The 15,544-nt window shown below is 42.6% G+C and overlaps 1 protein-coding gene across 5 annotated transcripts in view; it reads left to right on the top strand.

Moving 5' to 3' along the window:
- Positions 1–6,294, top strand: part of GRIP2 (glutamate receptor interacting protein 2) — a 167,452-nt gene extending 161,158 nt beyond the window's left edge. For 2 of the 5 annotated variants that reach the window (XM_025196847.1, XM_025196848.1), the window contains exons 25-26: positions 1,959–2,042; positions 3,561–6,293. In XM_025196847.1, the coding sequence (XP_025052632.1) occupies positions 1,959–2,042; positions 3,561–3,758 (282 nt within the window). In that variant the 3' untranslated portion in view covers positions 3,759–6,293. Of the gene's footprint in view, positions 1–1,958; positions 2,043–3,560 lie in introns of all 5 variants that reach the window. The other 3 variants (XM_014516978.2, XM_025196849.1, XM_025196846.1) reach the window with 2 other exon arrangements.
- Positions 6,295–15,544: the final 9,250 nt, after the last annotated feature.

Below are 15,544 nucleotides of genomic sequence, written 5' to 3'. Positions count from 1 at the left end.
GCTCTGAGACAAGAAAGATGTGAGTGAATGCAAGAAAGAGAAGTGAAAATGAATTGTGGTGACACTGACTTTATAAAAGGCAGTAGCTAGACAGTTTGGTTGGCAGCTGTCTGCCTTTGGGGACCTGGTATACCTGGGGCTAGTGTTTAATACTGGGAGATCACTACAGATCAAGTGTGAACTTGAATTCCCCATTATTTGGGGGAATTTTCATCCGGATTCACATTTTTTAGTGCAGTTCCTCACTAAAGCCAGCTGAGAGTGTCTTTTTCAACCTTTTTCTTTAACCCTTTTTCCTTGTGCATGTCAGGTTTTTCTTTTCCCCTGGGAAAACTGGAGTGAGAAACATCACTCAAAATGGGATAGTATATGCAGTTCTACAGGGTTTTAAATAGTGTTCACATATCCCATTTAATTTGTACAAGGCGGTTTCTAAGAAACAGCCTTCAAGACAAGCAATATTCCTATACTTTCTTCCTCTAACGACACCTGAACCAGCAAATATTTGCTACAGAAAACAACATTTGGTCAAAAGTGAAGTCCTTAGTAAACATACAGGTGGGCATACCTGATCTCTGAGGGGAAAGCAATAACAAGGAGATTGTGGTATTTTAGATAGGTATCAAAGACCCTTAAAAATATTTAGCGAAGGTGACACAAGTTCATGCCTGATAGCAAGAGGGAGAGTATGATCAACCAAAAAAAATGCTGCCACTTGGGAATACAAGTTTTGTCACCCTGTTGGAAGCTCTGAAACACCATGAGGATGTTAAGTTTTAGGAATGTCTTGTGGGGTGAGGGAGGTTCAGGGGCTGATCAGCACCCATGTATTATGTACTTCAGGTAACTAAAAAGCTTGGTAGCATTGTGGGGAATCTTGTTGGAGCACGTTGTGGTCTATAGCCAGGTGTTCCTTCTCAGCATCTCATGAAAGATGGTTCAAGAATGAACAAGAAGGTAATTAGACTCCAAGCCACATTTCTGCTGAATGCTGGATACGTTGCAGCTGTACAAACGCCAAGGGTTCTGGTGGTGTGTATGAAATCTTAAAGAAAGCAGAGCCTTTGAGTACCCCCAGCTTCGGTATCTGCTTTGCACGACTTACAAGTAGATGAGATCATCTCTTGCCTGTAGCAGCAGTCTTGACATTAACTCTTGAGCTGAACAAGGGGTTTGCAGAAAGAGTGCCATAGGAGGATCCAACAGAAAAGCACAGCGTTGTTGATGATTCAGCCTGATGGTGGTGTAAATTCTCTAGGTCCTCTTTGGTTCTCTTATCAGTGGGCTTGACAGGATTCAATCGTTATCCATAGACATTGATTTCACCTGTCACTCGCAGACCAATGGAAAAATATTTCCGTTGGCAATCATCAAAAATTATAGAAAGGGGATGTAAAAAAAAAAATCTGGAAAGAGGGTAAGGAAATCTAGGGCAGGGGGTGCGGTGCACATACACACACACATGCTCACACACGTACACACATGTACGTGCACACGCACACATGCACGCGCACCCATGCAGATGGGGTGGCCCAGGAAGCCACTGCAGGAGCTGGGAGGGCTGAGAGTTGGGGTTGGAGGGGGAGGGCTACTGGCAGCCACTGGGGACCCAGTGCCACCGGTTTCTCACTCTGCTGTGGTCCCAGCCGGGGATCGGGCACCAACCTCCTGGTGAGCCTGGCCTGGCCTCTGTGTGATTGGGGCTCACCAGGAGTTCAGCCCCTGCCCCAATCACACACGGGCCAGGCTGGGATCATGGGGAGAGGCAGCAGCTGCCTAGCTCGGGGCAAGAAGCAGCTCCCCATGGCTCTACCTGGCAGGCATGAGCAGAGGAACAGCCCGACTGCTTGATGGCCACAGCTTCCCACCCCTCTGGCTAGCATGGGGACAGCGGCTGGGCCCTGGGGGTACCCCCACAGACTCTGCCCCAAGCACGCTGCCTCTCCCTGTGTTCCCAGAGCTCCAGCGTACCGCTGCCCTCCTCTTCTGGTCCCTGCGCACCCAGCTCTTTCCTGATGAACGAACAGAATGACTTAAAGCAGGTATGCAGCATTGATATTTACTTTTATATAATTTAATGTGATTTTATGAAGCTTTAAACAGTATAGCACCATTACTAAATTGTCTGCCTTCACACCCTTAATCTCATGTCATCCTGAAAATTTAAATCAATAAAAATGGATAAAAATAATGAAAAGCCAATAAAAATATAGAGAAAACTATACTATTGCCAAAAGTCAGCAAAATTGATGAAAACCAATGAAAACTGAAAAGAATTCAAAAGAAAAGCTTAAAACTAAACATCAATTTTAGCCATCAAAATTATTTAAAAAAATAAAAATCAAATTCTGCCAATCCTACATATCAGCCAAGAGCAGGCCTTACCAATCTACTCTGTGCTGCTTGTGTTGGAACCAGTGCAGTTGTACCACATCGGTGCCAGGGGAGCTGTAGGAGCCTTACACAGTAGACTTGTGTCACAGAGCACTGTGCCCTGGATGCTTCATGGGCTCAGGAAGAGCCCAGGGGACAGGGCTATATGGATCTTCCATTTGTTCACCAGTGAAGGAGGCACAGCTTGGATCCAGATGCTGCCTCAGCAGTGAGGAGATTGGGATAGGGGGTGAACATTCAAATCCCCAAACCTGGAGAACATCACTGCACCAACTCCAAGTACTCTGCCTAATCACAGGGGCGGGGCGAGGGTTTTCCCTAACTCATACATTCTTCTGGTGATTTTAGTTTTGCTTTGGGGCGTGTTTTAACTTCCACTGAAGATAACTGGAAAAGCTGATTTTTTTTGGTTGAGATTTCTACAGAATTCTTGGGAGGTCTCTGCTGCTCATGAAAAGACCTTGCTTCTAGCAGTCCCAGCAATGCATGAGTGTTTTAAGTGAAGAAGCATACATGATATAGTCCACACACAATGCCTAGAACCCACACAAATGCACACTTTCCAAAAGACGGCTGCCAATCTACTTGGTTGATAAAGACAACCAAGGGTCTGATAACAGGGGACATATCAGCTATGGGTTTGGCAGCAGCACAGTGGTGTTGGGGTGTCAGTGAAAACACTGATCCCATTTGGATCCCAGAGTCGTGGTGTGCTGAAAGTAGACTGTCATTTAAAATACACATTCTGAAAGAGATTGGTATCCCTGCATCTCTTGCCATCTCCTTAAGATGTAGATTAGAGACCAGCCTGAAAAAGAGCCTGCAATTTTGAATCCCCCAGGATACCAAAGTTTGTCTCTGGCTGTGATAATGCAGCTAGGGGCTGCATCTACTTTGGAGTGTGTTCTTTTATTTCCTCTCAGTTATTGTTGTACAGGAGATGCATCTGTTTTAGATGCTGCACTAGACTGACTAGTTCAATTCCTACAATCCTGCCAAATCCCATGCCAGACTGTAGGGATGACAGTGCTCTAGGAGCACATATTTTGTCGTCTTTGCTCCAGTCCCAGGGCTCAGTTCTAGCAGCTTTCATGTGTTTTCCAGTTAACAAAATGTGGTGTTCTTGTTTTCCCTCCCTGTTGCGTACCCCAAACCTGTCCTGGCAGGTAAATCGCATCCGAACGAGAGACTTTGACTGCTGTCTGGCTGTCCCTCTGATCTCTGAGGCAGGAGAGAAACTGGACCTGGTCATTAGCCGAAATCCTCTGGCACTTGCTGCCAATGCTCAACTAGGAGAGAGTGGGGAATTGCCAGTCCAACAGACCTTGGGCATGGAGGCCAAGATGAGCAGACAGACACTCTGAGGAGGGAGGATGCGAATGGGAGGTACCTTCAGGCCCTGGCAGGGCAGAGAAACTGTTGGGTATCCATTGTGTTTTTCCTGTTTTGCACTGGTATTTGTAATGTAACATGACTTGCAAAAGTGGGGTGCGTCTAAAACTCTTAATTCAGAGACCACCAAGCAGTATGAGCTATGTGGGATGAGCAGCTCAGGCTTTGGGTAATGCAGATGGTCAAATGGGCTGCTGGTAGCAGAAAACAATATCCAAGGTTGCTTACTATTGACAGGGCGGCCTTCAGTCATCCCTCCACTGAGGTGAGCTTTCACCCTGCATGGGGTCATGGAGAGCGGGTCAGCCCCTAGGCCCTCTGCCACCCTCGTCCTGAAGGGCTTGGCCATCCTTTCAAATGTGCTCGGTGCTATTTTTTTTTCTTGTTTGCCCTGTTAATCATGTACAGCAAGATCAACATGACCTGTGTGCTCCAGTAATGGAAACTGCTTCGTTTTAAACCATGATTGCTAAACTGGCTTTGAAATTCCCTTCACTCACTAACACTTGGGCAGTGTTGATGTCCATGCAAAACATCTCAGACTTTTTTGCCAGTGGGTAGCTGCCATTTTTATGCATTTAATATGAAGCCAAATCTCTTCTGAGAATGGTTTGGTGTCTTTATCTCACATTTGGATATCTCCCCCCATCACGACTCCACCCCACTACACTTACCCCCTTTGGAAAAACAATGAAGCACTTTGCCCACTTGGCAACTCCAAGACATGATTGATTTATTTGTCTGCATATAACTGTACAGAACTTTTAGAGGAACGTGGCATCCAGGACAAAAAGCCAGTGTGTGATTGTCCAAAGTCACTGGCCCTCTTGTTCACATAGGCCATCCAGAGATGTCTCTCATTTAAAAAAAAACCAGACTGTTCAGGCTAGTAAACAGCTGAACACCATTCATCTTGATCCAAATTCCAGGGGTTTTTTTCCTCCTGTTTTCAGTAAATAGAACCTTGTAGTCTCTTGGCAAACACTGGCATGAGAAGCCCTCTGCTAGATTGATGTTGTCTCTTCTGTTTTTATAAGCCGGTCCTGTATGGGGTCATCCTAGTGCAAATTCAAATGTGTACCTTTTATTTTTAATGCTGATGATGGGTTTTAGACTCTTCCTGTTGTCTGCTGTAGCTGCCCTCTGGTTGCCTCTCGTTAATCTCTGTGACTTGTAAGCCGGATGCCTTTTCGGTCCCTACCCTCTCACACTGCGTTGCCTCACCTTTTATAGAAGATACGGGCACGATGTTTGCATTGGTTTAATGATCCTCTGCAGCAAACTAATGAGAATGCAACCCAGGCCATGATCTCATCCCTTCTCATGTCCGTGAGCTAGATCGCCATTACCTGTGCATTTTTACACATGGCAAAAGTGAGCGCCTGCTCCATGTGTCACATGTTAGCACTTTATTCTGATTTTTATTTGTTAACTGATGTCAGAAGGGCCTGATTTAGGGGAGGGTTTTTTGGGGAGGAGGGGGTGTTATTTAAAGATCTCTACTTAGCAGAATTGGTCTATTCCTTATTTATTTTTTTATTCTTCTTGTTGTTGTGTATTATGGATGCCACATTGATGTAGGTTTGAAATGTTCATTGTCCCGCCAGGACTGATTGCTTTATCTGTACTCTAGCCTGTTCCCTTCCAACAGCCCGAAGTATCAGGGTGTTTCTTCAAGACACACATCCAGTCCCATCCAGCTAAGTGTAGTTGTAGCCATTCTCTTCAAGTATGCAATATCCCATGCCATTGCTGCCATAACTAGATAATGTGCCATAACCAATACTGCGGAGCATTGACAGTGCAGCCGAAAGTGTTTTTTTATATGCAATATTCTAAACAGCAGAAGCTCGCTGTGGCTTCTCATAGGTTTTTAATGAAAACTTTTATTAAAGGCTTTAAAGAAACTCGGTCCTTGTATCCCTTCCTATGCATTTTGAATGATACTAAAATGAAATGCATTACTTAAATGTGTATTTTTATCCATATATTAGAATGTATTCCTTGTAAAGTATTTTTATATGCTAATTTTCTTATGTATTGATGAAAGCACAATATTTAAGGGTACAGCATTTCCAAGAATATTTTAGTCCAGTTTTGGACCTATTTGTAAATCTCTGTATTTAAATGGGATTGCGATGACTTCGATTTTTTTTTTTTAATTAAATAAAAACAAATGAAATGCATTGCTCCCTGTTCTCAAATCCCTTTCTGCTAAAGGCCAGGATCTGGATAATGCAGCACATCCAACAGTTTTTCACTTTTTTTTACGTACCCTGAAACTCAACTCAGTGCTCAAGGCGTATGCAGGGTGTAAGCCCCAAACCAAGATGGCATGCAAAAGAGGACAAAATGTGCACTTCAGCTTGGGTCATTAGAGGTAGCGCTGCCTCAGCATGATTATTTGGTTAAAGCCCTGGTCTGGAACTCAACATGGTCTATCCCAGTTGTGTGACTGACTTGCTGAGTGACTTTGGATGAATCATTTCATTCTTTAAGCTGTATTTTTCCTATCTGTAAAAAATGGAAATAATGATATTGACATTTTAAAGCACTTTGAGATCTACTGATGCCATATACTTTATATATAAGGTAGTATTAAAGTTGCCTGGCACTTCTTATTATGTGCCCCTGTTTTCACTTGTTTATAGCTTGGAGTGCTTGGGTTGAAATTTTCCATGCCAGGTGTCTGCCACAGGCTGATTTTTTTTTTTTTAATTATTTTTTTTTATTTTTTTGTGGCGGGGGTGGAATTTGGCCAAAATGGTTCTGGGAGCGGGGTTAGGGAAGAGACTGCTTTACTTAAATTGCAGATCCATGAAATCCGGCAGGGCTGGGATGTCATGGATGTTCTTTTTGCCACCCCCATGCAAATCAGCCAATATTTGGCCAAGTCATAATAAGTCTGAAAAGATTGCAGTTTGTATATGCTCAGTAGGAACTTCTTAGATTTTACCCTCTAAATTCCTGGAAGGTCTCATTGCAGTCTGGGGCTGAGCAGGAATTGCAGGTCTCAGTCAAAGTGCAAGACTCCATTTTGAATATGAGTCAGTTTGCTGCCTTTGTTGCCATTATAGAGGGAAAAGAAGTGGAATTTCAAGGAGCGATGGCACAGAACTAATAGCTAATAGCTAAGTGCTGTTATACAGGCAGTGCACTTAAGGAGAGACATGGTATGCTCCCTCTCCCCTACACCCTGGAGTGATGAAAGGTGAGGTGGAGACATTGCCATGGCAAGTGCTTACAGGTACATACTGCTAGCTGTTCCCCCATGCCCATGTATGAACATATTTGTGCACATATATTGGGCAACCCAGCCCAGGGGGTGAATTCAGAGGTATATAAGACCACGGGCTCTACTCTTCAGATCCTGTGGCTTCCCAGCTGGAGTAATCCCCGCATTCCCTGTCTCCTCTGCCTACACAAGGGTTTAACTTTCCGTACCTTTCCCTCCACCTGTGTGTGTTGGGCCCAGACACAATCCAGATGTAAGTCTTGCTGGGAAACCTTGTGAATTTAGATGTGGTTTCTACTTAATGCTCCACGTTGCTATCGATTAAAGCAGCCCTTAATCTTGTGCGTACTTTGCCAGCGAGCTTGAGGCAGATGATTTTCCTATATGCTTAAGTAAAACACTCTTGACTTGAAACCTCAGGGAATATAACAGCATAAAAACGAGCCTGTAAAATTATACTGCCTAAAATGGTAAGGCTTATTCAATTTGCTGCAGCTGCTAGTGTTTCTGTAGGGCCAGCTTTTGCCACGTTATGTAATGATGATGCAAATTGGTAGTTTCCATTGCTAGGGTGGTCTCACATCTGTTAGTGCCATTTGAAGTTCATTATAACATAGAGCTGAGGCTGAATCTACTTGCAATAATCCATTTTCAGTTGTATCATGGAAGTAACACCTGGAGCAAGTTTGGGTAATCAGCCACTTGCCTCACAACCTACATTATCATGTATACATGGTATAACATTAGAGTGCATCCATTTGATCATCTTTTTTGTACCCTACAAACCATAAGTGATGTGTAGGGGGGCATACACCCCCCCGCCCCCAGATTGTCCCTCGCTGGCCAGGGGTGGGGGCGCTGAGTGAATTGCTGGCCAGTCCCTACCCTGAGATTCACCCCGGCCGGCACTTCTGGTTTTGCCACTGGTGCTGTGATCAGAGGCAGTAGTTGCCCATGCTACAAACTAGCTGTTATTGGAGAAAAACCATAAGAAGGGAGGAGCATGATGAATCCAAAACATTTGCTGAAATCAATGTACATGACAACTCTGTAAAATGCTTCAGTGCTGAAGCACAGGTTTTTGTGATGGTACCTCTTATTGGACCAACTATGTAGTTGGGAGGGACATGGACAAGGAGTGGTGAGCATCTCTGAAACAGGATGTCTCGTACAGCTCAGTCCTGCAAGGCGTGGAACGCATTAACTCCAGTTCGGCAAAGCACGTTACTTCCTTTCCACTCACTTGCAGTTATTCGGAGCTCATCACACGTACGCTTTCGTGTTTTGCTGGATTGGGGTGAGGGGGCTTATTACTTTGCAGGATCAAAGTCAGTTGGGAATATTCACAGATTGCCCTTTGTGTTAAAATGCCTATGGTCAGGTGGTGGGTGGAGAGCTGCTCTTCTCTGACTTTTTCTAAGTGGCACATTCTTTAGAACAAAGAGGCTTGGGATGTCTGGCATCTTTGGCCCCTGGTATGTAAGAGTCAACTGCCAACACAACTCAGGGCAAATTAAAGAGCTGTGTGCACGTTGTATAAATACTTGCTAATGTAACGTGATAAATGTGGTCTCAGAGAACAGTAGCCTCTTCACCCAGCCTCCTTGCACACCAGGTAAGAGGTTCCCACTTGAGAGTGGTTGCTTGGAAAGAAGGACCTGACTGCCTTCCCCATTAAGGAGCCCTACCCAGTTACAAAATACGCACTGCGCAGGGTTGTTTGCAGGACTGATTGCGGTGGCTTTACAAGGTCCTAGGACAAATGTTGTGGGGCTTGGGAGCCACTGTTAGTAAGGAGGGAATAGCATCCCTCAGTCTTGTTTGCCTCAACAAACTGTGCACCGTTTCTCATTGACAGAGACGGCTTTGTTGCCTGAGTTAAATGCTGAGGTGCTGCGTAGGCTGCATGTTTTACAGGTGGACAGCATCTGTCCCCCTTTTTCAGGTAAATTGAACTCCATTGGGCTCAAATGAATGGAGTTAGAGACAAGGTGAATTTGACTGAATGGGTTCGGTATTGAGGCAGGAGGGGATGCTAGCTCGTATGGAAGTCCGGATCCGCTGGGGCGTATTCTACACCAGGGGCTCAGACCCGAGGGTGAAAGTCGCTGAGATGAAGAAAACCCACGAGGCACTGACAGTGAAAGGGATGGGGGGAAAAAAGAAACTAGTGATCTCCAGCAAGGTCAAAACAAGGAGTGGATATGAGTGATAGGCAGCAGATCAATGTGATCAGCCAAGCGGTAAGTGAAGGGGACAGAGTCTGAAGCTCCATTACGTTTTCCTTTACAAGTATTAAGAAAACACCTGTAGGAGCCATGCAGGTCTCAACGAATTATACCAATGTGGCTCGCAGGGTTGGTCCAAACACCCATCTGCAGTCCTTGCAAGGTGCCCATCACTGGATGCCTCACTATTTAGAGAGTCTTTATGAACAGCAGGAAATTTCCCTGCCATCCAGCATCTCTGTGATGTTTCTAAGGAAAGCAATGTGCCAGGCAGACAACACCCCCTCCCCACCCACTCCACCTCCTCTGTGAAAGGTGAACAGCACCTTCCTCATCTCTCCCAAGAGGGTATTCACAATCAGCATTTGGACAAAGGCCAATGGCTAAAGTTAACTTAAAGGAGTTGGGGAGGGGGAAATGTAAAATAAGGCATCCATTTAAAGAAAATTCGAGCAATCTTCAAATGTTCAAGATTGGGCAACAACATGCAAAAAAATCCCACGACCCTTTGAACTCAAGGAAAACATGATTTTTTAAATCCACCCAGGGCTGGGTACAGCTGTAATGAGGAGCCAACACACTGAAAAGACTGTTATTCCCAACTACCCTATTCTTAGAAGCTATTGCAAAGAAGGTGTTGAGCTTTAAGACAGAACAGCCCCCACAGTTCATCTGAAATGAAAAAAAAAAATGAAAAACACATTCAATTTATAAAGGAACATTTTATTTTGTTATAAGGTGATTACAAACCCATCTAAAAAAGCAAAGATGACTTAAAAATATCGATATACATTTTATTTCTCTAAAAAGCAAAACAGAAACTGCAAAGTACAAACATTTACCATATACACAAAGGCTAAGTTTTAGGATTAAGTTACACTCCAGGATCTTATTCAAATACAAATATTTCTTCCTGGAACAAAAAACTTTTAAAATGTTTTAAAAATGTTTTTAAAAAAGTTCAGATGACTTTTTAAAGGAGGACACGGACATGTCCTCAGTCTGCCATGTACTATTCATCACATGTTACAGTCACAGTTTTTAGGAACTTAAATGATGTTTTAAAAAACCACCACTGTTTTTAGCCAAATACATCAAACAAGATGGACCACCTCTTATAATGTGAAGTCCCTGGAAAGCTATCAGGTAACAATCACAACATTACACTGAGAAAACAACATCCTAGTAAAACAGCACATGTTTCAGAGCAATACTTTGAATCCAATGAGAGACCATCCTTGGGTTTTTGGACAGAAGCCGATCATAAACCAATTCTAAAAGACCCTTGATGTTTTGGCTTCTCCGCAAAATCTCAACACTGGAGTTCTCCCACTTTTTCTACTGTACAACCTTTTTTACATCTCGGATGCAGAAGCACAGATCAGCAATCTATAGACAATATGTTCCACAATAAAGAAGTAAGTCCTCTAGTCCCAATCAGGCTTCACTTTCTGCTCTCCCAGTACTCTTGTTTGGGTGTCAAATCTCACACCTTGGGCCATTAGATATTCGTTCACTTAAGGCTGTTTAAATGGTTTGCATGTGCTCCAGGACAGGTGACAAAGTTAATGCACTGAAATGAAAGTTTCAGTCTTGCTCTGCAGACCTGCGGTGCTCTCGGTTAGACCTATTTTAAAGTCCATGCTGCTCAGGGAGTGCAATTTGTTTAGCCCCAGCAAGATTTATTTCCAATTCTGACTTTTTTTGTGGATATGCTAACAACAACGTTGTTGAATGTTTTTTCAACCAGTTTCCATCAATGATGAGATTGTCTGGAAGCTGAGCGTTTCAACCAGTTCAGCAACATTTTCCATCAAAATTCAGTTTTGGTGAAAAATAGCAAGAGAAATTGGTAGAATGTCTCATGGATTTTCCAATCTAATTTTTTTAAGCAGCTTTGCCTGTTTCCTTGCCAACTATTGCTATTTGCTTCTTTCTGAGTTTAAATCAAACCTAAAGTTGTCCTTTGTTGATCTTCTTCAGTTTTTTTTTTTTAGTTCTTGATTTAGTTCTTGAAAACCATCCCAAACTGAAAACATGCCAATTTATTTTTCATTGGAATAAGATGTGAAAAGTTAAATGAAACAACTATTTGATGTGAAGATTTTAATTTGGGCAGAAATAGGCCACTTTTTTCATCAGAAAAAGATCCGACAGGAGCATTAATTGGTTTTCTGTCATCTGTGAAGTGTCACTAGTTGCTTTAGGGGTGCTTTCTTTGTCAGGAGCAGGGAGTTGTTGAGATACTCTGCTTTCCTTTCCTGAGGCATCTCAAAATATATTAGTGATACTTCACACAGGTGTAAAACCAGTGTGCCCTAGGTAATACTAATTCCTGTGTGAGCAAGTGTGTGCCATTCAGGCACCTGTAGCTTAGGTTAAAACTAATTATCAAAGATTAAACATTATATCCTGATGGTTCCCAAACTAGTCTAATCCAAGGTTTAATAACCTCTCTTAATCCTAAATGCAAGGCTTGTAACTCTGGAAGGGATCAGCCCAAGCTATGATGGCCAGATACATATCTGAGCTCTCCCAAAACTTGGGAGATGTGTTGTTCTGTGGTTTCTCTACAGCCTATTATAGACAGAAGGGGTAGCTATTATTTTTATCCCTGACCCAATCTTCCCCAAAGTTCACCCATGTTGGATTTCAGGCTTTTGTTTAATCGCATCACTATTCACTAGAGGCTGTCTTGAATGTTAGGCTTCTTGTGTGTGAAGACTGGCTAAACTTTTCCCATTCCCTCTACAGTCCATCACTGTGAATCTTCAAGTGAGGTGACATGGCATTCATGCTATAAAACACTCCTAAGGAGGAGGAATGACCTTTTTTTTTCTTCTTAAGACCAGTATACTTTGCCAGGAGTGCCTAATCAGATCATCTCCCAAGACCTATAATGTGTAACTCCAAAGTAAAAAAAACATCTCTCCTAACCGTGTGTGTATGTGTGTGTGTATACACTTCTGGTGGTGGGTCTCATTTGGTATTCTAATGAAACATCACTGTCGTTGCTACAGGAAGTAGGAAAAATATGCTGAATTTCCTGGAGGTGATGTTAGCCATCTATTTTTTTTTCCCCAAGTACACTTGAATTGCTGTTAGCCCCTGTCTACTCTACTCAATACAGAGCTTATTTAACTTATTATTTACCACTATATCTCTCCACACAGGCATTCAGTGAGCCCAAGATATGGGGTTTGTAACCAATTGCTCTCAGACTTCAATTCTCCCATTGAAGGGGTTTAGACACTGATATCTGCAGCTGTAAGGTCTGAACCCAAGTTATCCCAGGTGTGACAAGTAAAAAGCATAGTTGTGCTCAACAAATTCTAGCAGGCCAAGATGAGGCTTTTAACGTGTATCAGCTGGATGTTTTCACGTGTCCTAATGAAATCCTTTAGAGAAATGCAGGACAGAGACTGGATAACCACATACACACGCACCTAAGAAGGTAGGATTCATACTACACTGACAGCAAGCCAGGGCTCAGATCAGCCAGAGGTAATGTTGGAGGTATGGCATGATAAACATGCCCTGTTGATGGTTTATCTTGTTATATTTAGAAGGCTGCGGGCTGCTTTTGCCTCCTAAGTGCATGACTGCAAATCAGTTTTGCTGACCCACATCCCAATCCAGCAAATCAGGTTGAATACTAGCATTTTTCAGATGGTACACAGAACTGCTGTGCTCCCGTGATTGTATTTGCTGCACAGGAACAGACCCATTTTGTATCCAGTATCTTACACTTCCGAAAGTGCTTTTCGAGGCTTATGGATTTAACTGGACTAAATTCATCAATGCACAAATGAAAAGGAAAGTGAATGAGGACCAAAACTAATACTATGAATGAAACAACATGGTATAAATATCAAAGGATGGACTACTGGTTATGTCACTGTAATAGATGCCAAGCCAATGAGATCATGACTAATGAGCGGTGAACCGACAGAGCATGGAAGGTTTGCTTTAGGTAAGAATCCCAAATTTCAGATGATAATTGGAACTGCTTAATTTGAAAATCTTCTGGGAGAAATCTTCCCCATACTTTCTGACTTCAGCTAACTTGAAAATGCCATTTCCAAACCCAGTAGAAACTACAAGGTATAAAGGTGCATTAAATGTCACAGAAAACAAACAGGTTTGGGGGTTTTTTTGGAAACGCATACATTTTGTTTCAAGGTTTTGGCCCACAAGTTGAGATATTTCTCTTGTGGCTCCAAACCAGTTAATCTACAAACAGTTGCAATAGTTTAATATTTAATTTATCAGTTACATAAGACAGGTAGAATAGGTCATGTTTCTACAATGTAAATTAGAAAAATTAGTCATGTTTACAATCATAAATAGGTAAAAAATACAAATTTTTTTTTTTTTTTTAATTTGGCAGAATATAATGTTGCAATGCAAATTTACCATCAAGTAAAATTCAGAATTCTTAGGGGAAAATGGAAAAAACCAAAATGAACATGCTCATTGGAACTCAAAACTTAGCAGGAGCGGAGTCTTTTGGAGTGAGTGTTTTGCTGAAAGGATGATTCAGTTGCTCTTCCTCAGTCCAGCCCTTCCTTGCAGTCAGGCTAAACAGTACGTCAGGGCCAGAAACGTGCCCCAAAAGAGCCTCAGTGAGGTCACTGCGTATGAGCGTGACGCTTTCATTTGGAACATGGAAGCAAGTGATTTGAATGGCACGGTTAGGTCAAAAAAAGGGGCTGGGCTCCAGTTCTCCTTTAAAGGTGTAGCACTGATCCTCTGGTTCATAATTCAAAGCCACCCTCCACAACGAGTGATGCATGGTGAAATCTCCATCTCGGGCTCATCAGATGCTTTTGAAATCTCAATGTGCAAGTGAAATGTCATACAATTTTTTGTCCAGATATGCAGCACCTAATGCAGGTGCATGCTGGGGTAACAGGTGTGTGCTTAACCAAATACCATGTCAAAGCATCAATGTTATTTTAATGTATCCCAACAGAAGCAAGGGATTTAACCATGAGCCTCATGCTCTGATTTTAATTCATGTTTTTGTCATATGTACACTAAGTGTGACAGGATGCTGTGCAAGATTACAGACCTATTCCAAAGCCTGCAACAGTCAGTGAGTTCTTTCATTGACTTGAATGCACTTTGGATCATGTTTTTCTTGTTTCTTCAATTGTTTATAGCATGAATTATAGACAGCATTAGCTTTAACTCAACTCTCTTGATTTTGCTTGATTAAAGGTTGTTTTTTTAATACAGTATTTTTTCCCCTTGCATAAAGTTCTGAAAAAATCCACTTGGAATCATATTGGCTTAGGGCAGCCCAGAGGGATTTCCAAGACATCTGGAGTGGCCTAAAAATGACTACTGCCAATGGGCAAGCCTAGTGAGATGTCATATTTCCCATCACAAATTGTGGATGTGTTTCCTTTCATACTACAGTAACTGGAAAAGCAAACCAAAGCAATATCATATTGGCAGTTATTGTTCCTGGAAGAAGAAGGAACAAGAACCCTCCTGCTCTCCCCCCGCCCAATTTAAAAACACAGATAGACTCAACCTAAGGCAATGCTCAACCTACAGAAGCTAGCTTTTTATTATTATTATTTTGGTTTTGGTCCATTGTGAACTTCTAAATTGCCCTGTCTGTTTGCCATGAGTATCTACAAGACTAGAAAGAGCATGTGTGTGTGGTGCAGTGGCTAGCTAGCATGTGGGACTTTTTTTTTGCAAATGTAGGAATGTTAAGAATTGGATATGTTGCTCTTTAAATGGCAGAATCTGCTACTAACGGACTCTGCTGCCAAAAGTGTGAGCAGGTATGACTTTGCTACTGAATCAAGCCTTTTCTCCACATCCCTTTGGATAGCCAAACCATGGTACCACATAAGGGAGGATTCTTTCCGGAGAATGATGCCCAACTAAAAAGGGCTGGTTTCCTGCAGAGTCTCCCTGCCAAAACACACTATTGTTAATGAAACACGGTTCTCTCAGAAAGTTGGAAATTCTTTAGGGAGTTGAACCCTTACTATAATTCTTAATTTGGCCTAGGGATATTGGTGACTGATCAATACTCAGCTCAGGTACAGCAGTCCAGCTTTTTAGAAGCTTAGCACTGCCTTACTTAAATTTGTTTAAACTGGAATGCTAGGTAATGCTTTAAAACCAAAGAAAATCACATACCGTTCTGACTCTTCACTTGAAACCCCTAACGCCCTATCTCCTAGAAGACAGAGTCCCAGCCCCCATAAATGCATTCACCAACAGAAGCAAAAACGATGGCAACATGGTCCAGTGACAGAACAGGGTAAGG

The sequence above is a fragment of the Alligator sinensis genome, unplaced genomic scaffold (assembly GCF_000455745.1).
Source record: "Alligator sinensis unplaced genomic scaffold, ASM45574v1 scaffold839_1, whole genome shotgun sequence".
Lineage (NCBI taxonomy): Eukaryota > Metazoa > Chordata > Crocodylia > Alligatoridae > Alligator > Alligator sinensis.
This window is presented reverse-complemented; position numbering and strand designations above follow the sequence as displayed.